The sequence below is a fragment of the Podarcis cretensis genome, assembly GCF_951804945.1.
Source record: "Podarcis cretensis genome assembly, chromosome: 1".
Taxonomy (NCBI): Eukaryota; Metazoa; Chordata; class Lepidosauria; order Squamata; family Lacertidae; genus Podarcis; species Podarcis cretensis.
The window spans coordinates 12,859,125-12,886,191 of record NC_137170.1 but is presented as its reverse complement, the minus strand read 5'-3'; the positions used below and the strand labels follow the sequence as shown (position 1 = coordinate 12,886,191).

Here is a 27,067-nt window from a genome sequence, read left to right as displayed (position 1 = left end):
ACTTTGGCAGGTAGAGCAGCTGTGTTTAGGATTGATTATATGTATTGCCTGATACCTGCTATCTGCATATGTAACTGCAGCAATCTAAACATTGGAAAGAATGTTGGAAAGTCTTTGGAAAGAATCCTCCTTGTTCTTTGGCAACTGGGAGCCAGAACGAGGATCTTGCCATGCAGACACAGACATCTTAAATGACGACACCATCAACAACTGTGTGAAACAGTTGCTCTAGTGCAGTGGTGGCCAAACTTGGCCCTCTGGCTGTTTTGGGACTACAACTCCCATCACCCCTAGCTAACAGGACCAGTGGTCAGGGATGATGGGAATTGTACTCCTAAAACAGCTGGAGGGCCACGTTTGGCCACGCTTGCTCTAGTGTGACTGCCCCCCCCCCAATTAACCCCCACATGCAGAGAGAGAGAGCCACATGCTTTCCGTGCAGCGTTTGTTGTGAACATTAGACGTGGAGCATGCAGTGATGAAGTGGGTCGTTTATTCAAGATACAAACTTGTGAGTTTTTGTACAAGGTCCAATATCGCACCAAAAAAAGGATGTCCCAAAGAGGTAATGCAATAGTTTCCTCTCTGCATTTAGAATTCTCTTGAACTGCTGTAATCCAACCCTTTCCTCTTGGTACAAGGGACAATAAATAAGAAACCATGCACAAGCGACGCCAGCTTCCTCACCAGCAGGGTCTCCTAGTGTTGTGGGGTCCTTCACTGGTGCATCAACAAGCATTCCCCAGATTCAGCTGCAAGTTACGACATCATGACATCATCCTGATATGCAAAACAGCCAGGATTTGCTGAAAGGGCTATTCATCGCGTACAATGCAAATGAGACCGCACTGTGCACTGGGCAGTGCTTATCCCCCAAAGTGGGCAAGTTGTGACTCAGCCCAAGTGACACAAGGGGAAGATGAAGGCGTTGCCTCCCACCCACTTGCTTTTTAACACACAAGTCCTGCAGAGGAGGTGGTGCTACCTGCCCTCTTTATTTCCTGTCTCCTTCGTCGGCCTTTGGGAATCGTCGGCCTTGCTGCTGTCCATCTTGGAGCCGCTGGACAGCTGAATCCCACACGCCGCGAAAGCCCGGCAAATTTCACGCCTGGCGTTCTCGCTAGCCAGCACGTAGATGAAGGGGTCGGCCACACTGTTGGCGGTGGAGAAGCAGAGGAACACTACAGAGATCGTGTAGATGCCTCTCTCGAAACTGCAGCTCTCCGCTGGGCGGAGAAAGTAGACTCCGGACCTGATGAGGAGCACCACATGGTAAGGGGCAAAGCAGACCAGGAATATGGCAATGATGGCAATTGCCAGGTGCTTCACTTTCGTTTTCTGGGGTGGGCTGAGGCTGCAGCTGCTCTTGATACACCGGAAGATCCGGTAGTTCATGAAAAGCAGCAGAGTGAATGGAACGAGGAAGCCCACAAAGAACCGTGCCACGTTGTAAAGGGCTATACGGCGGTTGAGCGGCGTTTCAAAGCAGATCTTGCTGTGCGTTTGCTGTATTTCTTCCTGGAAAAAAACGGGGCAATAGATCACAGCAACTGTGACAAAGAGGGAGGTGGTGACTATCGCAGCCGTCCTCTGGCGCCGTATCCCTCTACTTTCCAGCGCGTACACGACCGCCACGTAGCGGTCGATGGAGATGCAACACAGTAATAGAATGCTAATGTAGATGTTGCAGAAAAAGATGTATCCGGTCACCTGGCAAGATAGGTCCCCCAGCTTCCAATCGCGGCCGTTTTGCACGTAGAGGATCCAAAGAGGGAGGGTGCACAGGTACATCAGTTCGCAAAGGGAGAGGCCGAAGAGGTAGATGGCAGCGATGGTTCCCTTGCGAATCTGAACGAGCGTCAAGAAGGCAGTTAAGCAGTTGGTTGGGATGCCTATGATAAAGACGATGCTGTATACTGCAACCAGAAGATGCTGGCTGTCTTTGTACGGCATGGCCGTGGAATTGCACATGGCGTTACTCATCTGGACTCCTTCATCTGGGCCTTTGGAAGGTCTGGAAGCAAAACGGAGAAAGTTAGATGTGCTAAGGAATGGGAACAGGCCAATGCTGCCTGCAATCTTTCTTCAAGCCCCCCTCGAAAGCCACCATTTATGCAAAGCCCCTAATGAAAGGGCTCTTGCTCAGTGGTAGGACAGCTGCTTTGCATGCAGAAGGTACCAAGTTCAATTCCCAGCATTGCCTGGTAGGGCTGGGACGGGCCCCTTGAGAAGATCTGCAAGGGATTGCCTTGCACGAATGCCCCTTTAAGAAGGCCCCAATCCACCTTTATGGCAGCCAGGGTGTTAAGTTGTGGGTGAACATATCAGACGACACAGTGATTCTTCAAATAGCGCTTGTTTATTCATAGGCCAGAACAGAACTGAACTGAAGGGTTCAGCCAGCCTGCTTAAATAGAGCTCCAGTACAACGTAACTGTAACAACTTTCTGTAACTATCCAATCCCTGAACGTCACTTTCGATCCCTTATTTGCATATGTGGACCTGAACTATGTACAGTATCCCCCTGCTGGCCCAGGGTGAGAACTTCAGTACATAACACAGGGCTACACCTCAGTCAAGCCCATGTGTAGCAGTCAATGGGGGCAGGAAGGGAGGCTGCCTGGCAGCTTGAGAAGGATTTTGTTTTTATTTGAACCCTGCAAGTATGGAATATAAATGCAATACCTAAACAGAGCATGCCTGGGGAATTTTCTAGCTCTCCACCTTTTAGTTTTGAAAATGACTCAAGAGGCTAAAAGCACATTCAGGTTTGCAAAATTCTTGCAGAGTGTCAAGCCAAGGGTGTGTCTCAAATTTAATATGCACAATATGCACTGCACTCACCCCAAACATACTGTTCCTATCTTGCGTCCAGCTTAATGGTGGCTGCGTATAGTGCTGATTGGCCAGCACCTGTGATGTCACCAAGAATCTCTGTCTATTTGTTTCTCTCCTCTCAACCCAATTTCCTAGAGCAGGGGTTCCTCAACTCCCCTCACCCCGAGCACTGAGGTTCTTGGCAGACCACTGAATGATTTTTCTGCTTGTTGTAGCTATTCCAAAGTGCTGTGCTAGATGCTGTCTGATAAATGGAATGCAAATTGTTGTACAATAAAAAAGATAAAAGAAGCAATGAAATGTGGTTAAAGATCATTATGAATATTAAATGCAACAGAAGTGCTGTCTCCCATCTTCAACTGCAAATCCCACGATAATTTGCAGACCATCTGAATGAAGTTCATGGACCATAGTTAGGGAAACCCTGTTGTAGAGTAATCTTGCCTTTTAAAAACGATTTCAATAAAGCAACAGATAATTGGATAAACCGATTCTAAGCAAAACTAAATACATAAACTAGTGGTTTTCAACCAGTGTGCCCTGAATGATGGTCAGGGATGCCACGGCAACACTGGCCTCTGTCCCTCTTTCCTTCCCTCCCTCCTCTGCTGCCCTCTCGCATCTCTGCCTCCCAAAGGCTTGCACAGCTGTTTGTTGCAGCAGCCCTGGCTACAAGCTCAGCAGGTGAATGGTGCCTTTGTGGCTGGTCAGGTGGTGCTGGTCAGTGGCGTAGGAAGGGGAGTGCGGTGGGTGCGGACTGCCCCGGGTGTCATCACTGAGGGGGGTGACAAAATGGCAAAAATATGTGTTATTAAAATAAGTAAATAAAAATTGGGCTCTCGACACTTTTTTTTTTTTGGAAAAATAACTCCTGCACCTGCCACCCCCCCCATCCTACACCACTAATACCTAGGTGAGGTGGGGGGCACTGGGCGCCTGCAGTGTGCCTGAGCCACACATCTCTCCTGCACACTCCGTGCTACTTTTTCGAGCAGCGTGGGGCTTTTGTCTGCCCACAGCCTCAGCCGCCCTACAGCTGAGGGGGACGCTCCAGAGAGGCTCCATACAGTGCACTCTGCCTTGGCTCACCCTGCCCCTGTGGGCAGTTTGCCCCGCCCCCTTGGGCAGCTCGCTCCGCCCCTGCCTGCAGGACGTGTGCGCCGCACCGGGCACCCAAGCAGGTAGCTACGCCGTTGGTTGCCAGGAGCTGAGTTGGCCTCGGAGTAAGCAAGCAAGCAAGCGGACAAGGGAGCCCAGCCAGTCAGTCTGCCAGCCCTTGCTGCTGGGAATGGATAGGCAGGTTCCAGGCCCCTGTGGGGCAGTATAAGGAGGCACCTTTCTTTGGGGTGGGGTGGGGCAGCTCAGAGACCAGGGGCGGCAGCAGCATCTGCCTGCAGGACTCTCAAGGAGAGGGGAGAGGAGACTGAGGAGACACCCCACAAGGGAGTGTTTGAAAAAGGGTGAGAGGCTGCCAGCTCTGCAGGCAAGGGGGGGGGGGACCTAACTGGGCTCCTGAGCACCACAGGAAGAACGCAGTTGGTCAAGGGAGCCGTGGACTCAAACCTCTGACATCAACAACAAGCGAAGAGAGAACAAGAAGAGACTGAGGGATGAGCTGTCTGCCATTGTGGTTCTGATGCTGGTTTACCCCACAAATGAAGGCTACACTTGATCTTTCACAGAAACACAGGAAGCTGTCTTCTGCTGTGTCCGACCACTGGCCCATCTAGCTCAAGATTATTTGCATTGACTGGCTGTGACTCTCCATGGTTTCAGGCGGGGGCAAATTCCAGCCCTGTCTGGGGATTAAACCTGGGACTCCTTCCATGCAAGCAGATGCTCTGCTGCTGAGCTATATGGCCCTTCTCTTTTCCTATTTCCCAATACAGCTTTGCATTGCTTCTTTTCCTATCCTGGTTGCAGTGGATTTGCAAACCGCCCTGGCCAGCCCGTCTGCATTTGGTTGTACAGTGGTACCTCTGGATACGAACGACATCTGTTCCGGAGCCCTGTTCACATCCTGAAGTGAACGCAACCCGCATCTGCACATCTGCGTGTGTGCGGGTCGCGATTCCCCGCTTCCGCGCATGCGCGTGACATCATTTTGACCATCTGCACATGCGTGAGTGGCAAAACCCGGAAGTAACGCAGTCCGTTACTTCCTGGTCGCCGCAGAGTGCAACCCGAAAGCTCTCAACCTGAAGCAACTTCAACCCGAGTTATGACTGTATATATGGTTTTTCAGAATAAATGTTTGCAGTCCCATACAGTCCCATATCCAACATACAACATAGAAACCAGATTCCAAAGAACCTCCTGGACTTCCCTCCATCCCTTTCTGGGTCCTATTATTAATCATTTCCTCCTGCATCTTTTATAATAATCCAAATCTTTTTACCTCTCCATTGTGTCGAAAATTCACCATTAAACTACAAGTGTTATTTCAATCCCACTAATGATTTTAACGGTTTAAAATGGTTTTTAAGATAAATTACAAATCCCCCCCCCCATTCCTTATTAAAAATTTGGTCTTCCTGATTTCTGATTCTTCCGGTCATTTTAGCCATTTCCGCGTAATCCATCAACTTGATCTGCCATTCTTCTCTGGTAAAGGTAAAGGGACCCCTGACTATTAGGTACAGTCGTGACCGACTCTGGGGTTGCGGCGCTCATCTTGCTTTATTGGCCGAGGGAGCTGGCGTACAGCTTCCGGGTCATGTGCCCAGCATGACTAAGCCACTTCTGGCGAACCAGAGCAGTGCACAGAAATGACATTTACCTTCCCGCCAGAGTGGCACCTATTTATCTACTTGCACTTTGACGTGCTTTCGAACTGCTAGGTTGGCAGGAGCAGGGACCGAGCAACAGGAGCTCACTCCGTCACGGGGATTCGAACTGCCGACCTTCTGATTGGCAAATCCTAGGCTCTGTGCTTTAACCCACAGCGCCACCCACGTCCCAGGGATTCTTCTCTGGTGGGGACTTTTATTTTCTTCCTTGGCGAGCTTCATGATCTGCTTCAAAGCAGACATTTTGCCTGGGTCTTGCTCCACTTCTGGAAGCCCACTGGAGCTCAATAGCGAGAGCGTCTGCATGGCGCAAGAGCCCTTTCACCATCGCCTCTTGCAAAGCTAACACAGAAACCAACTGCAAGCCTTGCCGTCGAGAGAAAGTTGTAAATGGCTGGGGCCTCAGTTAACGTAAACAGCCCTATCCCTCCCAGCGAGCCCCCGCCCCCTTTTCTCAGTTCCTTCTGCCTTTTATATTTCCTGTGCCGCTATGTGTAAGAAATTATGCAAGTGGCACCAGCTAGAAAGAAAGAAAGAAAGAAAGAGAGAGAGAGAGAGAGAGAGAGAGAGAGAAAGAGAGAGAGAGAAAGAGAGAATACCCTCTGTGGCACCTTAAAGGCCAAACCCAACACGTTTTGATAGATTAAGGATGGACAGATTTGCCTGTTTTGGTTCCCTGTTTTTCATTCCCCCCCCCAGGCTTAAATTCAAGTTCTTTACCTTTCAGCAGAAATTTGAATAATAATAATAAAAATAAGCCTCATGAAAATTTGTCAGCATTTGGTTTGAATTTATTCTAGTACTCAGATTTTTGCATGAAGTTTTGACTAATATACTTTTGTGTGTGCAAGAAATTCATATGCTGCCCTACACCCACAGGTCTCAAAACCACAATATAAAAATACGAAATACATAATAGAAATAACTAACAAAAACAACCCAATAAACCCCCTTTCCCCAACACATTTTAAAAGGGCATTGGATGTCAATCAGCCAAAGAGGAATGTTTTTGTATGTTATTTTTACTTATGCATGACTTTCTACACATTACTTTGCGGGAGAACTGCACCACAACGTTTGAAGCCGTTCACATTTAACGGTGAACCTACCCAATTCACACTTCCCAAAATGATGCAAAAAAACCCCCAAATGATGTCCACTGTCAAAATTTGTGGTTCTCCAAATTTTGCAATGCAGTTCTCCAGAAATACACATGCTGGCGAAAATAACATACAAAATTGCACTATCTTAGGGGAATCTGTTTTGCAAAAATGTGTGGATTAGGCAAGATCGTGTAAAAGGAAAATAAAAAATTAGGATATTAGGAGGAATTTACACTAAAATGAAGGGGAATTTTCACAAGGATTGATGTGGAAATGTGGAGAAGTAAGTTTAGGATTAGAGAAACCATCTCTACCCACACTTCAGTTCCATGCATCTAGATGACAAAATTCTTCATGCAATGCATAGATAACTAGAGAACTCGCTCCATGACAGTCACCAATTTGGATGGTTTTAAAAGAGGATTGGACAAATTAGAATTTGCATTGGGCTTGTGGTTTTGATACTTTCCAGCTTCAGGGAAAGTTTTTGCAGCCTGTTGCATTTCTGCACCAACTTGTCTCACAAGGAGCCCTTCTGCTTGGCACACCATCCACTGAACCCTCGCATGAGGCAAAGGATCATGGGGAATGTTGTAGAGGGCTTATTCACTGGCCAGACTTAACTGTTGCCCTACAGTAGGGCTGGGGAACCTTTTCCTGCTAAGGGTGACATATCTTCTGGGGATTATCTGCCAGGGGTTACAGGGAAGTGGTGGAAGGAGCCAGATCCAAAGAAGGGGAGGTGCTCACTTCCTTCTCTTTCTCTCCCTGCTGTTCCCCTTTGCCACCCCCAGGAAATTAGACCAAGGGCCATGTGAGGGCTGAAATTTGCCTACTCCCCACCCTCCATGTTAAGTATAATTGTTTAACTGACACCAAAATGGAGAATGCTTGAATGTGTATTGCTGACTTTGGAGATTTTCCATAGCAGCATACCAAGAGCTTTCTGAGCTCTGATTAAGTTAACACTTAACTGAGAATGTTCTCTGCTCTATCATATGAGTGTTTAACCTTAGATCACATAATCAAGGTATTCAATTGCAAATCGCCATCTTGGAAGGCTGGTGGCTGTTTCTTTGTTCCCAGGCTCCGTGAGTGAAGGATGTGCAAATTACTCACTCCAAGGAGCTTATAGTCTTGGGCTCAAATGCAGGCTAATGGAGCCTCTGTGTATGTGTGTGTGTGTGTGTGAAAGAGAGAGAGAGAGAGAGAGAGAGAGCTATGTTTGTCAGCTCTGGTTATGTTATTTTATTTCGAAGAAGATGAACGTATGCCTTGGACAGACATGTGTCTTATGGAACTATCTGGATGTATCTTTGATTGTTTTGTACCTGTTTTGGAAGAAAGTTCTGCAAGTAAAGTTTTGAACAATACCTAACACATTAATGCATTTCTTAGTACATTGTCTGGACAATGTTTTATTCCAAGAAGAGGAGTCAGTTTTTATGCATCCATTTGCTTCAAGCTGAACAATATTAAAATCTGCAGTACTCTAGGAATGTACTGCCTTTCAGGTAAGCCACTCTGGGCAATTTGATTATCTAGATTTTGAAACTATGTTCAAGGAGTTTCTTCTGAAGGAAGGGCGATGATTCAGTGCCAGAGCATTTGCCTTGCATGCAGAAGGTCCCAAGTTCTGTCTCTGGCACCTTCAGGTATGTCTGGGAATGTCTCCTGCCTGAAACCCTGGGGAGCTGCTGCCAGCCAGTGTAGACAATACTGGGTTAGATGGACAAATTGTCTGACACAGGGGAGGGCAGCTTCCTATGTTCCTAAGGTTTTCAAGCATCCCTCAATGAAAACCTTTCAGAGGTATCCCAGGGATCTCTGGAAAATCTTTATCAGGGGTCAGCAAACCTTTTCAGCAGGGGGCTGACCCACTGTCCCTCAGACCTTGGTGGGGGGCCAGACTATATTTTGAAAAAATAATACAGTGGTGCCTCGCAAGACGAAAAGAATCTGTTCCGCGAGTCTCTTCGTCTTGCGGTTTTTTTGTCTTGCGAAGCAAGCCCATTAGCGGCTTAGCGGCTTAGCGGCTTAGCGGATCAGCTGATAAGCGGTTTAGCGGATCAGCTGATAAGCGGCTTAGCGGATCAGCTGTTAAGCGGCTTAGCGGATCAGCTGTTAAGCGGCTTAGCGGATCAGCTGATAAGCGGCTTAGCGGATCAGCTGTTAAGCGGCTTAGCGGATCAGCTGTTAAGCGGCTTAGCGGCTTAGAAAAAGGGGGGGGGAGGGAAAAAACCCCGCAGGAACTCGCAAGACATTTTCGTCTTGCGAAGCAAGCCCATAGGAAATTCGTTTTGCGAAGCACCTCCAAAATGGAAAACCCTTTCATGTAGCGGGTTTTCCATTTTGCGAGGCATTCGTCTTGCGGGGCACCACTGTAATGAACGAATTCCTATGCCCCACAAATAACCCTGAGATGCATTTTAAATAAAAGCACACATTTTACTCATGTAAGAAGACCAGGCAGGCCCCACAAATAACCCAGAGATGCATTTTAAATAAAAGGGCACATTCTACTCATGTAAAAACACACTGATTCCTGGACCATCTGTGGGCCAGATAGAGAAGGCAATTGGGCTGGATCCGGCCACCGGGCCTTAGTTTGCCCACCCATGATCTTTATCATCAAGTTGTCCTAAGCAGCCTGGCTGCAAGGCAGTCCATTCTTGGAAGACAAGGTGTGAGCAAACACCAGCCCTTGGCCTGATTTCAGGTGGCCCTTGACAAAAAAAAGTGGGTGGCAGAGAAAGAGTTAATCATTAACTCTGCAAGTTGCTCAGAGTCCCTTAGAAAAACACTTGTGGAAAAACCCCAAGGAAACCCAAACCCTGGTTATGTGCAGGCACTCCTGGAATCTCTTGCCACTCGGAGACGAGGGTGTTCGCAACAGCATCCATTGTGCTCTTTGCGATATTGTGGGCGTCTTTGGCTGGACCAGAATCAGAAAGGTGGCATATAAATAAAGTTATGAGTAAATAAAAGTAAGATCAATGCGCCTGGACACCGAATGCACATCTACTGCTCTTCTTAGCCCTGGCGGGAACTTCCAGTTCAAAAAGCAACGGTTGCTGTGCGTCTTTAAGTTGTGGTTATTCTATACTAAGAATAGCCAGATCCATTGTGAAATAAAACACCTGCTTTTCAGACTGCGGTCAGGTTGCTAACACACCTTGCTTCAGAAGCCAGTGCAGGACAGGATGTTGACAGGGTTGGGTAGGCTTTTAGGGAGTGGGTAGGATAGTCAAGCCTGCTGAAACAACAGGGGTATTAAAAGGGGGGGGGCACTCGTGTACTCATATCTATGGGTCCTCTTTGTGATGCTTTTGTTGTTTACGTATTTAGTTTTGCTAGGATCATCTTTGAAATGGCCAGGTTTTGCAGCTATGGTTTCCTCCAGCTGCCCTATTTATTGGGTGTTCATCCTGATTTGCTTGAACAAAGTGTACGGGAAGGATAGATTATGGTCAGTCTTTAGCGTGTGTTTCATAGAATAATAGACTCATAGAGTTGGACTTTGTCAAAAGCCTTAATGAAATGAAGATACACTATGTCCACAACATTCCCCTAATCTACCAAGCTTGTAACTCCATCAAAAAAAGAAATGAGATTCACCTGGCATTGAGAAAACCATGTAATCACAGTATCCCTTTCTAAGCACTCACAGACCGACTGTTGACTTATCTGTTCTAGGACCTTTCCTGATATTGATGTCAAGCTCACCAGTTGGTATTTACCCAGGTCTTCTTTTCTCCCCTTTTTGAAGATGGGGACAACATTTGCCTGCCTCCAGTCTGGAGGGACCTCACCTGTTCTCCAAGAATTCTCAAAGAACATAGACAAAGGCTCTGAGATTACCCCTGCAAGCTCCTTTAGTTCCCTTGGGTGCTGCTCATCAAGCCTTGGAGATTTGAATTCATTTAAAGTAGATGGGTGTTCCCTTACCACCTCTCTTCCTATCTTGGGCTGCAAATCCCTATGGCGATCACACAGGGTCCCCGGACGTTTCACCATCTATTGATCCCTGTGCCACCACTTTATTTTTCGCTGCCACCACCCAGGACCTACCTGGTACAATACAGTGGTGCCTCGCAAGACGAAAAGAATCCGTTCCGCGAGTCTCTTCGTCTTGTGGTTTTTTCGTCTTGCGAAGCAACCCTATTAGCGGCTTAGCGGATTAGCGCTATTAGCGGCTATTAGCGGCTTAGCAGCTATTAGCGGCTATTAGCGACTTAGCGGCTTAGAAAAAGGGGGGGGGAGCGAAAAAAATCGCAAGACTCGCAAGATGTTTTCATCTTGCGAAGCAAGCCCATAGGGAAATTCGTCTTGCGAAGCGCCTCGAAAACAGAAAACCCTTTCGTCTAGCAGGCTTTTCGTCTTGCGAGGCATTCGTCTTGCGAGGCACCACTGTACTGAGTCCAGTCAGGGTTACATTGGAACATAAACTTCTGTTTATTCATTGCAGTTGAACAAGCGTGTGTGGTTTCATAAACAGTATCAGTCACTTACATTCATGGGGTGCCTATCCAGACCTATAACTTGCGCTACCTGCTCTCACTCACTAAACCACCTCAGATATTTACATGTCTTCCTAGCCCCTAACTGTTCCTGACTCAGCTTATTTCACTACACTAACTCAACCTACCCACAGACTCTATCCCAATTCACTCCCACTCCAACCAACCACCCAACTCTCAACAAACTCCTTTCTTTGCCCCTCCCAGATCTGGTTTTATAGTCCCTCTGACTCCACCCCCTGGGTCCTGATTGGGTAACCTGTTTAACTATTTCACCTCCAGAACTCTCATATGTTAACGTCACACTCACTCCTTCCATCATTTATTTTGTTACCACCAGGTTGGGCACTGCTTTCCTTTTGGGCGAAGACAAAGGAAAAATAGGTGTTGAGTAGTTCTGCTTTCTCGCTGTCACCCAACAACCTTTCTCCATCTTCTTCACGCAGACGACCTACCACTTGCCTCTTCCTCCTCTTGTTTCGGACATATCCGATGAAACCTTTATTATTATTATTATTATTATTATTATTATTATTATTATTATTATTGCTGGCCTCTCTTGCAAGCCCGAGCTCATTCTGAGCTTTAGCCAGCCCAACCTTCACCCTGCAACCACTGGCTACTCATGTATACTCCTTTGTGATTTCACCTTTTTTCCATTTCTTATATTTGTTTGATTTGCTTGCAGGGAGGTTATACACCTATGAGCACTTGTCCTGATTTGCTTATGTGGGGCTGTTTATGAGCATTCCTCCTGATAGGTCTGCAGATTATACAACGTTGCTTATTTGATGAGCATTTATCTTGATTTGTTTACAAAGTGGTTAAATGGAGCTGTGTCAAAGCAAGGTATATTCCACACTTTCATGTGCATTTTCCCACCACTTTCCCTTTCACAAGACTTTTATAGACTTCTGTCTTGTCCCCTCTTACTTGCCTTTTCCCTGGACTAAAAAGTCACATGGTCCCAACAGTTCCACCCAATGTCTGGGTTCCTTTCTTCAGTGTTAAGGAAGCAGATCCTATGTTTTGTTTAGTTTTAAAAAGAGGATCTGAGAACAGGCATCTCGTTCTATGAAAGAGGATGTGGAAATAGTAGAAACATCTGTTCAAAGCCCACTCAAAAATGCCCCAAAGCTCCTCTTTGGGAGAGTTCTTAACTGCATAATGCAGTCATACCTCGGGCTGAAGTAGCTTCGGGATGAATATTTTCGGGTTGCGCTCCGTGGTGACATGGAAGTAACGGAGTGCGTTACTTCCAGGTTTTGCTGCTCATGCAGACGCTCAAAATGACGTCACACGCTGTCGTGGAAGCGGTGAAACGCGACCCGTGGAGACACGCAGTTGCATCTTACATTTACTTCAGGATGCGAACGGGGCTCCGGAACGGATCCCGTTCGTATCCAGAGGTACCACTGTATTGTTATAGACGGGGGGCATTCCTAAACCCTAGGGTTAACTGGGTGAGAGGTGAAAAGAGACTTTTTAGCAGGGTGTTCTGGGAAGAAGAAGGGAGAATAAAGACTGGGATTCATCTTGGGCAGACTGGCTGAAGGCTGGCTGGGAGAGATGCCTTGGACTCCAGAGCTGCTTTGCTGTGAGGGACAAGCCCCTCTTGAAATGACCATGCTGTAAGATCTGGACTGAAGTGTAAATAGGTGAATAAGCCATATTTCTTAAAACTACAACAGTTTCTGCCATGTCTCAATTCTCCAAAGTAACACAGACCCTGAATGAATGCCTGGCACCCCATGGGCTCTTGTTACAGCTTGGCAGAGGGTGTGGGTGGCACGCAACTTTTGTAACGATATTATCTCCTAACGCCTTAGGGGCAGTGATTCCCAAATCATTGGGAGGGACCGTAGCACAATGGTGAGGCATCTCCTTTGCATGCAGAAGGTCGTAGCCAGGTACAATTCCAGGAATCTCCCACAATGCCCTTAACGTAACGTTTCCTGGGGCATTGTGGGAAACAAAGATGGGGGCCTCCCAGTTGGGCTTTGGAACCTGCCGTTTTAATTTCCCACAATATTCTTGAGAAATATAGGCACTGTGGGAAATTTAAACAGTGGCTAGCATGGGCTAGGTTGCTGCTGCCTGTTGCCTCTCTGGGTAAGGGTGCCAGCTTGGCTCAAACTTAGAGTCAGGCCTGTTGTTGCAGGGGAAAGTGAAAAGAACGGAGGTGTTTAGATACTGAACCAAGCAGGAAATCACACCAGGCCATGCATGTCTGCGTGGTAACGCGGGTTGCCAGTGTGGGAGAAGCAGGGTGGGAGAGCAGATAAAAACAGACAGGGTGTGTGAAGAAATAACAATGGCAACCAAATTTCCTGTTGACTTTACTGTTAGGTTAGTGGGTTATGAACTGATCCAGTTTTTAGTTGTTTACCGCCTCGTCTTCCAACATTTGTCAACCTGGTGCCCTTCTGATGCCAACTCCCACCATCGCTGGCTGGGGCTAATGGGAATTTGCAGTCCAGAACATCTGGAAAGTGCCAGGTTGGCAAGCGCTATAGTAATAGTATATTTTGTGAGCTGCTCTGTGATCAGGGTGGTGTGGTGTTCAAGGCTTCTGTTGACACCAAGATTTAATTTTTGGTGATGCATTATTTTTATTTTTGCATTTTGTTGTTAGACCTTATTAAGGGTATAGTTCAATTTTGTGGAATATTTTTGGGTGAGAGACTTTCACTAACTTACCAATTATTTCATTGAATAATCAAATCATAGATTTGTAGAAGGGACCCTGAGTTACTTCCCCCTCTTTCTTTTAAATAAAAATAAACATAAAGCAAAAAGAAAGCAGCTTGTTGTATTCTGTAAATTATGAATTGTGGGGAAATTCCGCCCCCCCCGAGTTGTGATCCGCCTTGAGCGTAGTTTACTATAGAATGGTATAGACACAGGATGATGACAATGGGGAATTAATTTGATCTTTGTTGACTATGAAAATTACAGGGGAAACTAACATGACAAAGTAGCATACATTCCAGGGTTATTAGATTGTTCTCATTTGCTTGCTACCATCTCTACCCAGTTCCTTTTTTAAAAAAAATGAGGTTTTATTAAAACTTTTGTGTAGTACAATAAAAAACAAACTAATCTAAACAAAGAAGAAATGAATAAAAGAGAGCTAAAGAAAGAGAGATAGAAAAATGTGAAGCCCTCTCTCACAGATATACAGTCATACCTTGTTTCTCAAACGCTTTGTTACTTGTACTTAAGTGTTCCGGTTTTTTAACGTTCTTTCAAAGCTGTATGTCTGACACAGCTTCCGATTGAGTGCAGGAAGCTCCTGCAGCCAATCGGAAGCTGCGCCTTGGTTTTCAAACAGTCCCGGGAATTGAATGGACTCCTGGAACGGATTAAGTTCAACAACCAAGGTACCACTGTATCTTAACTTTTGTCCCATGCAGAAAAAGGTGTGTCCTCCCAGCTCTCACCTGGGAGCATCCCTTTCTTGCCCCAGCCTCGCACCCTGGGAGATCTCCCCTTCCCTGCCTCTCACACAGGGAGAAAAAAGGACCAGAGAGGTATAAAGAATTTTAAAAGGACCGGGGTGGGGGGTGGGGGGAGGACCAGAGAGGAATACAGAATAAAACTATCCAACTATCTGTCTGTCAGCTGTATATACAAGACTTCTTGAAAATATTTGAAATGATCACTCCAAGGTAATACCCAGTTATTCTTCCTTCTGCTGTCTCTGTCCAGTTCCTGAGCAAAACGGATACAGTGGTACATCGGGTTAAGTACTTAATTCGTTCCGGAGGTCTGTACTTAACCTGAAACTGTTCTTAACCTGAAGCACCACTTTAGCTAATGGGTCCTCCTGCTGCCACCGCGCCACCGGAGCATGATTTCTATTCTCATCCTGAAGCAAAGTTCTTAACCTGAAGCACTATTTCTGGGTTAGCGAAGTCTGTAACCTGAAGCGTATGTAACCCGAGGTACCACTGTAGATACCTGAATGTCTTCTAGACCTCTACAATGGCCTGTGGTATTCTGCACTCTGTTGGACATGGGTGGCCCTGGAGACACCAAACCACAAGGCAGCTAGCAAAACTCTTTCTTTCCTCTTCACAAAGCTCAGCAACCACAAATTGGTTGCAAAGAAATTGTGTTTTCAGCTTGGTTCCGCTGCCCACAGGCTAGCAAGGCGAAAGAACCTTGAGAGTGAGAGTCTTCCTCATGGGTTCCATCCCACGCCAAACCCCTGTCATGTCTAGTTTCTGTAACATTTAAAGGGTACCTGAGAATATTAGTTGCTGAAGGACTCATTTGCCTACCATCTTGAGGGGAAAGTAATACTTGGCAACAGTATGTATTTTAAGGATCTGGGGGTTGATACCAATGCTTAATCCTCTGCAGGGTACACCCATAGGTTAATGAACACGGCAAAGATAGCCTTTCGTTCCAGTGGGTCTACTCTGAGTAGGACTTGACTGCTGTGATCTGTGGAACCAGTACTTTTGCAAGCACCATATAATCTCTATCCAAATCTCTGCACTTGCCAGAGACCACCAGTGCTTTAGTGCGGCAACACTTGTTCTCTGAAACTCCCTGCCTTTTGATATTAGGCTGGTGCCTTTGCTGTGCTTTTCTTGACAACTGTTAAAAAGTTTAAGTGATCCTACCCAGAAATGTAATGTTATTAGGTGTGCACTCTTCCCACCTTGGATCAAATCTATGCTTCCAGGTGTCACAAGAAAGCTGCAGAGACAGTGCAGGATAGTGCACACTCCAGAAATGATCTCTTTCATCTTCTGCCTTCTGGAAGGAGGTAAGGTAAAGGTAAAGGGACCCCTGACCATTAGGTCCAGTCGTGACCAACACTGGGTTGCGGCGCTCATCTCGCTTTATTGGCTGAGGGAGCCGGCGTATAGCTTCCAGGTCATGTGGCCAGCATGACTAAGCCGCTTCTGGCAAACCAGAGCAGCGCATGGAAATGCCGTTTACCTTCCCGCCGGAGCAGTACCTATTTATCTACGTGCACTTTGACGTGCTTTCGAACTGCTAGGTTGGCAGGAGCAGGGACCGAGCAACGGGCGCTCACCCCGTTGCAGGGATTCAAACCGCCAACCTTCTGATCGGCAAGTCCTAGGCTCTGTGGTTTAACCCACAGTGCCACCCACCCACCTGAGAAAGAGTTTCTATCCAAATGCGATTTTGGTTTTAAACGTAGTGTAAGGTAGTCTCTATAGGAGTATATTGTATTTAATGATGGGGTATCAGAGTTTTTAGGGGGATAACCAGGCTGGGATAGCTGGGATAGCAGGCTTGTTGGTTTTTGAATGTCTGATGTAGATTTTTTCAATTTCATTGTTCTGTATGGGACAATGACAATAAAGATTATTGCATCGTACTGTTTGTTTTTTTAAAACTGCTGATTATTTGTCTATACCCCGATGCATTTAATTATGTCTATCTGTTTCCAAGTTTAATTTTACTAGTGTTGTCTATTGAATATTTGATACTGTTCCACAAGGGCTAGCTCAGTCGCTAGAGAATGAGAATGTTAATCTCAAGGTCCTGGGATCTGAGCCCCGTGTGGGGCGAAAGATTCCAGCATTGCAGGGGGCTGGACTAGATGATATCTGCGGTGCCTTCCAAGTCTATGATTCTATGTACACTGCTTAGAGGAGGGGGCAGTGGGGCATAGCTGTCAACTTACAGATTTGAAAATAAGGGACCAGCAGCCTTGAAAATAAGGGACCAGCAGCCAAAATAAGGGACCTGCAACCTCACCTGTTCCAGGCACTCCAGTCTTCCTGTCCTCCTGCAGTCTGGTCAAACTCATGCTGGTAGCTTCGAGAACACTGTCCAACCAACTTTGTAACCAGAGGTTCAACTGGATAGAATCTGAATCACATGCACCACAAGGCCTATGCAGCCTCAACTTAAGATGGCTCCCCAGCCTGGCTTTGCACTGCAAAGTTTGCAGCAGCACGTGCAACAAAATGGCGTCCAGCATTCAAAACCCCCCTCAGCTTGCATTAACTAGCCACACACAAGGCATGAAAGCTCCACCCCCAGTCGTTCTTAGACTTCTTATTGGGTGAGCAACACAGCCAAGCAACACAGTTGGAGCCTCCCTCCTCCCTGGCCGGCAGGGAGGGAGGGAGAGGAGCTGCTTCCTTTGAAATTTAAGGGACATCATTTAATGGACATTTAAGGGACATCCATCAATAAGGGACAGCAGTGGGACATGGCGCTGGAATAAGGGACTGTCCCTTCAAATAAGGGACACTTGACAGCTATGCAGTAGGGCTGATTAAGCAATACATTTTACAATATACAACACATAGCTAAACTATGGAACTCACTGCCACAGGAAGCAGTGATAGCCGCCAACATGGATGGCTTTCACAGAGGAGTGAGCTAGCAAAGGCTACTAACCATAATAGCTATACTCTGCCTCCATGGTCAGAGGCAGCAATGCTTCTGAATTCTAGTTGCTGGAAACCACAGGAGGTGAGAGAGCTCTTGTGTTCCGGTCCTGCTTGTGGGTTAATAATAATAATAATAATAATACGCGGGTGGCACTGTGGTCTAAACCACAGAGCCTAGGACTTGCCGATCAGAAGGTTGGTGGTTCAAATCCCTGCGACAGGATGAGCTCCCGTTGCTCGGTCCCAGCTCCAGCCCACCTAGCAGTTTGAAAGCACGTCAAAGTGCAAGTAGATAAATAGGTAGCACTCCGGCGGGAAGGTAAATGGCATTTCCATGCGCTGCTCTGGTTCGCCAGAAGCGGCTTAGTCATGCTGGCCACATGACCCGGAAGCCGTACGCTGGCTCCCTCGGACAATAAAGTGAGATGAGCGCTGCAACCCCAGAGTCGGTCACGACTGGACGTAATGGTCAGGGGACCTTTTACCCTTTACCTAATAATAATAATATATTACTTATACCCCACCCATCCGGCTGGGTTTCCCTAGCCACTCTGGGCTTCTTTCAACATACATAAAAACAGAATAAAACATCAAACATGAAAAACTTCCCTAAACAGGGCTGCCTTCAGATGTCTTCTAAAAGTCAGATACAGTGGTGTCTCGGGTTAAGTACTTAATTCATTCCGGAGGTCCGTTCTTAACCTGAAACTGTTCTTAACCTGAAGCACCACTTTAGCTAATGGGGCCTCCCATTGCTGCCGCACCGCGATTTCTGTTCTCATCCTGAAGCAAAGTTCTTAACCCAAGGTAATATTTCTGGGTTAGCGGAGTCTATAACCTGCAAGTGTATGTAACCCGAGGTACCACTGTAGTTGTTTATTTCCTTGACATCTGATGGGAGGGTTTTCCACAGGGAGGGTGTTCCACCACCAAGAAGGCCCTCTGCCTGGTTCCCTGTAACCTCACTTCTCGTGGTGAGGGAACCACCAGAAGGCCCTTGGAGATGGACTTCAGTGTCCGGGCTGAAAGATGGGGATGGAGACGCTCCTTCAGGTATACTGGGCCGAGGCTGTTTAGGGCTTGAAAGGTCAGCATCAGAGCATGTGGTTGTTCACTGTGAGACCAGGATGCAGGACTAGATGGGCCATTGCTTCTTCTTATGTTCTTCATACCTTGTTGATCAAGAAAGGCTTGTCTGGAACAGGAAGTTCTCTTATACCTTGTCCTTCTCAGGAGGATCCAATGGGCAACTTGCGTTGGCAGAGGAAGTTGAGGATCTAAATGCCCTTCACTGAGAAGGCTACTACCACAAGCAGGTCAGTGGTTTGCCACACAGGACAGATGTGCGCAGTTCTCAGAAGCTTCTGTAATTTGCTCTCCAACCAGACTTAGAAACCATGCTTTCAAGTGGCTTTGCAAGTTGTAGCTTGCGCACCACCTATGGTTAGGTGGGATGTCTGATCTGACAAACCATAGCTATGGCGGTTGCTTCACATCTAGTGGTCATTCCACCCACAGACAGAAGAGCTGAGCATATCAAAAGTGAAAGCAGATAGTTCCCAGCTTGCTGCATCAGTAATGCACCAAGGTGGGTGGAAGGGATGAATCACCTTCTTTTTGGAATGTCAAGAACTAATGAAGAGGCTCTAAGGGAACCTGTTCTGGCCGGAGAAGCCTGATTTTTAGCCCCACCCACATCCCAGTGAGCTAAAGTTGACAGGCATGCAGAGCCGCCCATCTGTCAATCACCAAATGTCATCATTACATCAGGTGAGGCTTCCCTTTGAAGCCCCCATTGTCGGGAATCACAGGGCTTTCAAACAGCCCTTGGGGAACATCATAACATGGTGATGTTTATCAAGGGCTTTCAGATGCCCTCTACTCTGTGCTTCTCCTACAAACATCTGAGGATGGGGGTTCATTTTAAAGCCTTCAGCATTGTCCTGATCGGCTTGCAAAGCTTGGGATGGGGGTATTTGAAAGACTTGAGTTAAGGTGCACTTAGATGGGGTGGGATTGCGCTTTCAAACAATCCCTCTGTGTTTTGCTTTTAAACTGTGGAGGTTTGAAAGAGAATCACATTGGGTGGATGCTGGGAGGTGTGCTTGCTCGATCAGGGAAATAACCAGCTCACCTTGCTCGATCAAAGGAACAACTGGGAATTTTAAGCTTCCGATTGTTCCTTTGAAGCCCCGTTCTCACCCTCATCACACCTGACACAATGCAATTTTCAAATTTCTTTAAAAAAAAGTCCCTTGCGAAAATTCATCCACATTATAGGCTGAAATTTTCCTAGGCAGTTTTGCCGAATAGACACCTTTTTACAAGCCGTTTCTCACAATGTAATTCATTTTTTATATGTCATTTTTACTAATATGGACACATTTATATGTACACTTTACTGTAGCAGGTACATTTTTGTACACAGTTCTTGGCTGGAGAACTGCATAGCAAAATTTGGGGAAATGGGAATTTAGAAAGAAGCCAGTATATTCATTGCAACTCCCTTCTCCAATGAACCATACTCTCCAGATCCCCAGCTTTCATTTTGATAAAAGAAGAGCAAGTTTCTATCATTTACAGAACCTGAGAGATGTGAGGTTGGCCTGCTTGCTCCTTTCAGTGTTTTAATTACTTAATTACTTTATTTAATTGCATTTATAGCCCAACTTTTCCTCCAAGGAGCTCAAGGTGGCCTATGTGGTTCTCCCTTGCCTCACTTAATCCTCTGTCACGTAGGTTAGGCTGAGAGGCAGTGAATGGCCTAAGGTTGTCCAGTGTGTTTCATGGCCCAGTGGGGATTTGAACCCTGGTCTCCCAGGTCTTAGTCTCACACTCTGACCACTACACCACACTGGCTCCCTGACTTGGCCTGCAGCCGCTACAGAGCCTGTACAGGTAACTGCAATAATGATCATTATTATCCTTAATGAATGTAAGTAAAACATGAATGAGTACATAGGGATGACTACATAAGGGTTAGGGGAAGTATAGTACATCTGTTGGGGGACAGACACATCATGCCCCTTCTGGGGTAGTTTGTCCACCTTTGGTCACCACCTTTGGTCACTCAGCTCTCACCTGTGGCTCCTAGAAGCTGTCAGCATGCAAAAGTAGCCACACCTCGGGAAAGGGCTTAAACTGGCTGGCTAAACCAGGAGAGGCTACCTGATGGGTCTCAAACCCTTGGTGAGTTAGGGACTTTCCCTGCATGCGAAGACAGACTCCAGGGGATTGAGCAAACAGGACCAATAGTGGTCAAGAAGGCGGTTTCTGCATGTGCTGTAGAAGGAAGTGAGGGGCAGAGAGGGCTCATTCACCTGGGAAGGGAGCCCATCTAGGCAAAGGAAAGCTCTGACCCTAAACCCCGGCTGCTTTGCAGGATATCTTCAGGAGAAGAAAAGGCTCTGGAGTAAACCCTACAAATATCTGGAGTGGAGTCCCTAAGATGGTTGTCTTAGATGTCTCCTTCCAGCAACTTCTGCAGCCAAGCTAATGCCAGATGTATTGCTCTGCTTTCCCTTGAAGCACATCAGCAAGGCCAAGAGGGGGGTGTCATTGTCTGGGCAGCCCAGGACCTTCAGACACACTGCCCAGACTCGCGCCCCAGAGAGGTCACTTTGGTGCTGCTAACACAGTGGTTTGACTTCACCCCCGGAGGTGCACCCCACTGACCCTTGAGACAAATGGATGCCAACAAGGAATAAACTGCCCCTTCTTGACCTTTTAGGCTGGCTAAAGGCCATTCCCATTCTGAAGGAAATCAGCCCTGAATGCTCACTGGAAGGACAGATCGTGAAGCTGAGGCTCCAATACTTCGGCCACCTCATGAGAAGAGAAGACTCCTTGGAAAAGACCCTGATGTTGGAAAAATGGAGGGCACAAGGAGAAGGGGACGACAGAGGGCGAGATGGTTGGACGGTGTTCACGAAGCTACCAGCATGAGTCTGACCAAACTGCGGGAGGCAGTGGAAGACAGGAGTGCCTGGCGTGCTCTGGTCCATGGGGTCATGAAGAGTCGGACATGACTAAATGACTAAACAACAACAACAAAGGCCTGGTCCAGCCCTGATGCCAGATCCTGTTATGCCAGGCTTATCCGTTGCCCTCCAAATGCTGTTGGACTACAACTCTCATCATCCTTGACCATTGGCCACACCAGCTGGGGTTGATGGGAGTTGGAGTCTAACTATGACTGGAGGGCCATAGGTTCTTCATCTCTTCTTTAGGCCCCTGGCGCTACAACCTAAGCTACACTGACCAATGTCTATGGAGAACTGCCTCACCCCTGCAACAGAGTTTGATGCCGAAATCCAGCACCGCCTGAGCTCTGCAAGTGTGGCTTCCTCCCGATTGAAGTGCAGAGTGTTTGAGGATCGGGACATCCACAAGAAAAACAAAATGCTTGTTTACAAAGATATTGTCCTACCAACCTTACTGTATGGTTGTGAAACATGGACTACGCCATCTCCAACTCCTCGAAAGATTCCATCAATGGTGTCTCTGAAAATTTTTACACATCACTTGGGAAGACAGGCGAACTAATATCAGTGTACTGGAAGAAGCAAAGATCACCAGTGTTGAAGCAATGATTCTTCAACATCACCTTCGCTGGACTGGTCATGTTGTGCGGATGCCTGATTATCATCTTCAAAAGCAACTACAGTGGTACCTTGGGTTACAAACGCTTCCGGTTACATACTCTGCTAACCCAGAAATAGTACCTTGGGTTAAGAACTTTGCTTCAGGATGAGAACAGAAATTGTGTGGTGGCAGCGGGAGGCCCCATTAGCTAAAGTGGTACCTCTGGTTAATAACAGTTTCAGGTTAAGAATGGACCTCCAGAATGAATTAAGTTCTTAACCCGAGGTACCACTGTACTCTATTCTGAACTTAAAAATGGAAAGTGTAATGCTGGTGGTCAACAAAAGAGGTCTCAAGGCAAATCTTAAAAAATGTAGTATAAAACACCAACAATTGGGAAACACTTGCCTGCGAGTGCTCCAATTGCAGAACAGCCTTTACCAAAGGTTTCGTGGGCTTTGAAGACACTCGAACTCAGGACGCAAGGGAGAAGCATGCTAAGAGGAAGGCATGCTTGGTAAATCCACACCGTGATCAACTCCCGCCCAGAAACCAATGGCCCCACTGTGGAAGGATGTGTGGGTCCAGAATTGGCCTCCACAGTCACTTACTACGGACTCACTTTAAAAACTGTGTTTATGGAAGACAATCTTACTCGGCTATGAGTGATAGAAGAAGAAGAAGAAGAAGAAGAAGAAGAAGAAGAAGAAGAAGAAGAAGAAGAAGAAGAAGGGTAAACTACATTTTCTAGGAATCTTTGGATGAAGCCATGCCTGTGTAAATATGCACTTTTTAAAAATATATGAATAAAGGCAATTCTTTCTCTCTGTGTTTATGTGTATATTGTGGATGTCCCTAGATCTAAATCATCCAAAGGAAGTGCAAATTAGCTCACGCCCAAATTAAAATGAAAACACAAAGCTTACAGCAACCATGGACTGGGAAAGGAAGCAGCAGCAAGTCAACTTACAGAGCAGAGAAACAGGCAACCGTCCAACAAGGAAGGGATGTGCAAAGTTTGTCCCTGACCTCTAGGGTAAGGCCCCTCCACAAATGAGAAGTGGGACACAGAAGCAATAATCATGGTGCTGGGCTTTTATCATCCAGAGCCCTTAGCAAAGTCACAGGGAAGAAAGGCAAGGTGCATCTGGGAGGAGGATGGAAGAATGAAAAAGCCTCCTGCCAACTCTCAATTTCACATTTTCTTAAAAAGCTAATGGAATGGGTGGAATGTACAAAGCAACCCCGGTTAAGAAATAAAGATGAGGCAACGAAAGAGGATCCCTGTGTTGTTGAGCTCCAGAGAAGTCACAGCCATCTGAATTTTGAATTTTATTATTATTCATGTTTTTTATATTGTATTTTATGCTGCTTTTACAATTAAGTGTTTTAAATTTGTTGTTAGCCACCCTGAGCCCAGTTTTTGAACTGGGAAGGGTGGGGTATAAATAAATTATTATTATTATTATTATTATTACTCTTAATTCAGAGCTGGAATTAGACAGGGTCAGCCCGCAGTAAGCTCACATCCACAAGATACACTCTTATACCACTTCAAACAGTCATCACCATCATTTTATTTGTACCTTTCCATAGTTAAAACCACGTTCCAGGCCATTTACCACATTGAAAGATTCACATAATTGCAAACAGAAGGAAAGTGGTCAAGAACGATACATAAAACACATCGAAAATACACAGCCAAACTGAACAGTTTCCATCATAGTAAGATCTAAAAATAACGGTACAAAGAAATAACATCATGAACAGCAACAAAAAACCCCAATGAAACCCCCTGAACAACCCCCCCCCCCGCCGCCAGCTTCCCCCAAAGAATACTGGGAGCTGTCGTTTGTTAAGCGTGCTTTGAGTTGCTAAGGGAGCCCTCACAGAGCTATAACTCCCAGCACCCTTAAGAAACTATAGTTCACAGGATTCTTCTGAGGGTGGGGAAAACATGACTCCTAAAGTGATGTAAGTGTGCTTTAAATGTATGCTGTGGATGTGACCATAGACTCTTTACCTCCCTGCACCCTCAGGAAAAAAAAGGAGTGGGTGGGAAACCCATTGTCCCGTTAGCAGATCGTCCTGGCTCTCTGATGTCACAGGTCAAAAGGGGAGCAAGTTACATACAAACCTTACGTTCAAAAGCCCAACAACAAGCAGATATCCAAAGTACAGAGATGGCTATAAGATCTCGTGCCTGAAAACATGTGAGCATACAGATTTAGTTATTTGCTGCAGGAATTTTCTGCCTTTCCTCCAAGCAGCTAGAGGCAGCACACATGTATTTCTCTCTTACATTTTACTCTCTTCTACAACAACCGTGTCAGGTAGGGCAGGCTGAGAGATAATGACTAGCCTCAGCTGACCTAGTAAGTTTCGTAGCTGAGTGGGAATTTGAATCACTTGCCGCCTTTTGAATAAATCTGAATACTGGGAATTTGAAGCTAGACTTCCCTGGTCTGATACGCAAACCAAGGTACTTACACTGGGTTTCTGAAACTGCTGAATCTAGCCCAGCACAGTCTTTGCTGATTGGTAAGCAGATGTGGGGGACGCGGGTGACGTGGGTTAAACCACAGAGCCTAGGACTTGCCAATCAGAAGGTCGGCGGATCGAATCCCCGCGATGGGGTGAGCTCCTGTTGCTCGGTCCCTGTTCCTGCCAACCTAGCAGTTTGAAAGCACGTCAAGTGCAAGTAGATAAATAGATACCGCTCCAGCGGGAAGGTAAATGGCTTTTCCGTGAGCTGCTGTGGTTCACCAGAAGCGGCTTAGTCATGCTGGCTCCCTTGGCCAATAAAGCGAGATGAGCGCCGCAACCCCAGAGTCGGCCACGACTGGACCTAATGGTCAGGGGTCCCTTTGCCTTTACCTTTAAGCAGATTTTTAACATCCCAGCACAGACCGACACTTAAAATGCTTAAATAGGGATCAAACTTGGGATCTTGTGCATGTAAATAAATAGACACCGATGTCACTGTTTTTGTAAGGGATTCAATCACATGCCGACAAATTAAGGTTAAACAAGTCTAAGTTGATTGGGAAGTCTTGCAGAAGAAACCCGCTTCCCCAAAGTATCGGACTTTTTGCAATAAAGAAAGTGACGCAAAAATGCACTGGAAAGTGTGGGCTCTCACTTTCTTCCACACAGCTTCATCTAACCTTCCTCAAAACAAAATCAGGATGAACGATCAACAAACACGTTGTCTGGAAGTTCCTGCTGAGCTACAGCTCCTCAGCCAAATGCACAAACCCAGCCATCACAATCTCACTCTCCCAATCTGGATTTTGCAGCCACTACAATTCGTACTGAATAAATGTTCTAACCATGCACCTATTTGATCATGACAAACAACCCTGAGAGGTAGGCTAGGCAGAGATAGAAACCGGCCCAAGGTCATCCAGCAGGTTTTGGGACAGAGTGAGGATGTGAACCTGGGTCTCACAGATCTTTTTCCTGAGAATTCCAACCGCTACATTACACCAGCTCTTGGTTCCAGGCAGGCAGTGGCTTTCTATGAGAGCTGATTGTAGGTGACATTATTTCCTGTGATAAACACCTTGAACTGTGAGGTCCTACTCTTGCATTCCACCCGTGATTATATATTTGTATTATATATTTGTATTCAAAAATGTATACCCAGGGCTTTTTTCAGGTGGAACTCACCGGAACTCAGTTCTGGCACTTCTCAGGTGGGCGCCATTGCCACGATAACAGAACAAGGGAGGCGTTCATGGTGAGTTCACCACTTTTCCTAGGAAATAGCACTATATATATATCTTTTCTCCTCCCCTCACCCCCCCAAAAGCTGGCATGCAAAACCAATGTGAAACGGAATTACAAAGAAAACATTCCCAGTCTCAAATGAAACACGTGCTCTGCTATGAAGGTATTTGAACTGTCACAAAAAACCTCTCGGTCAGCGTGATCACGAGGATGCATGTGGTAATGTTGAGCAACAGTGCTTCTCTATTACCTATGTATTATCTATGTGTGCATATAATTGCCTGTCATTATCCTACAGCTGCTTTCTCTACGAGGGAGTAAATCTCACTGGACCCAGTAAGGCAGGCTTCTGAGTAAAGCTGCAAAGGGTGGTGCTGTGTTTCGCCACATGGGCAACCCCAGTCGAGCACCGAATGGGGCGTCCGTGTCAAAAAATGCCAGTGCCAGAAAACACAAGCGATGGCTTACCTTTGCGATCAGCAGCTCCCGGTTCTTCTCAAGTGCCTTGGAGCTCTCTTTTCGCGAAGGAGTATAAGAAGAAGCTGAGGTCCTCCGGCTACTGCTGGCATCGACTTGTCTCTCTCCCCCAACATGCATGAAACCGGGGCCAGGAAGTAACAGTCAGTTGTGGTGTTAGCTCATGCTCCAAACAAAGGGAGGGGTGGGGGGGGAAACAGAAGAAGAAAAAGAAAGAACCCTACACAACTAACTCAATTGTTTCAACACTGCCCACTTAATAGGAGTGAGAAATAAATTTTAAAAAACAGCGGCATTTCCCAGGATCTTAACTGCATGCTGCAATTGTTAGTATAATCTCTAACAGAGAGGACTGTGCTTTTTTTTTTAGTTTGGAGAAAAGGCGAGTTTGAGGCAACATGATAAACTCTATACAGTTGTACCTCAGGTTACATACGCTTCAGGTTACAGACTCTGCTAACCCAGAAATATTACCTCAGGTTAAGAACTTTGCTTCAGGATGAGAACAGAAATTGTGCTCTGGAGGCGTGGCAGCAGCAGAAGGCCCCATGTAACTAAAGTGGTGGTTCAGGTTAAGAACAGTTTCAGGTTAAGAACGGACCTCCAGAACGAATTAAGTACTTAACCCAAGGTA

General features: G+C 46.4%; 1 protein-coding gene and 1 long non-coding RNA gene across 2 annotated transcripts in view; one reads left to right on the top strand and one right to left on the bottom strand.

The window, feature by feature from the left end:
- LOC307208969 overlaps positions 1 to 27,067 on the top strand; it is a 380,739-nt gene that overhangs the window by 160,531 nt on the left and 193,141 nt on the right. The gene's annotated exons all lie outside the window — the stretch shown is intronic.
- GPR132 (G protein-coupled receptor 132) lies at positions 472 to 26,655 on the bottom strand. Its single transcript, XM_079957837.1, has 2 exons — positions 26,425 to 26,655; positions 472 to 2,014 (listed from the first exon to the last, which is right to left on the bottom strand). Exon 2 carries the CDS (start codon positions 1,981 to 1,983, stop codon positions 982 to 984), a length of 1,002 nt encoding a protein of 333 aa, XP_079813963.1. The 5' UTR covers positions 1,984 to 2,014; positions 26,425 to 26,655; the 3' UTR covers positions 472 to 981.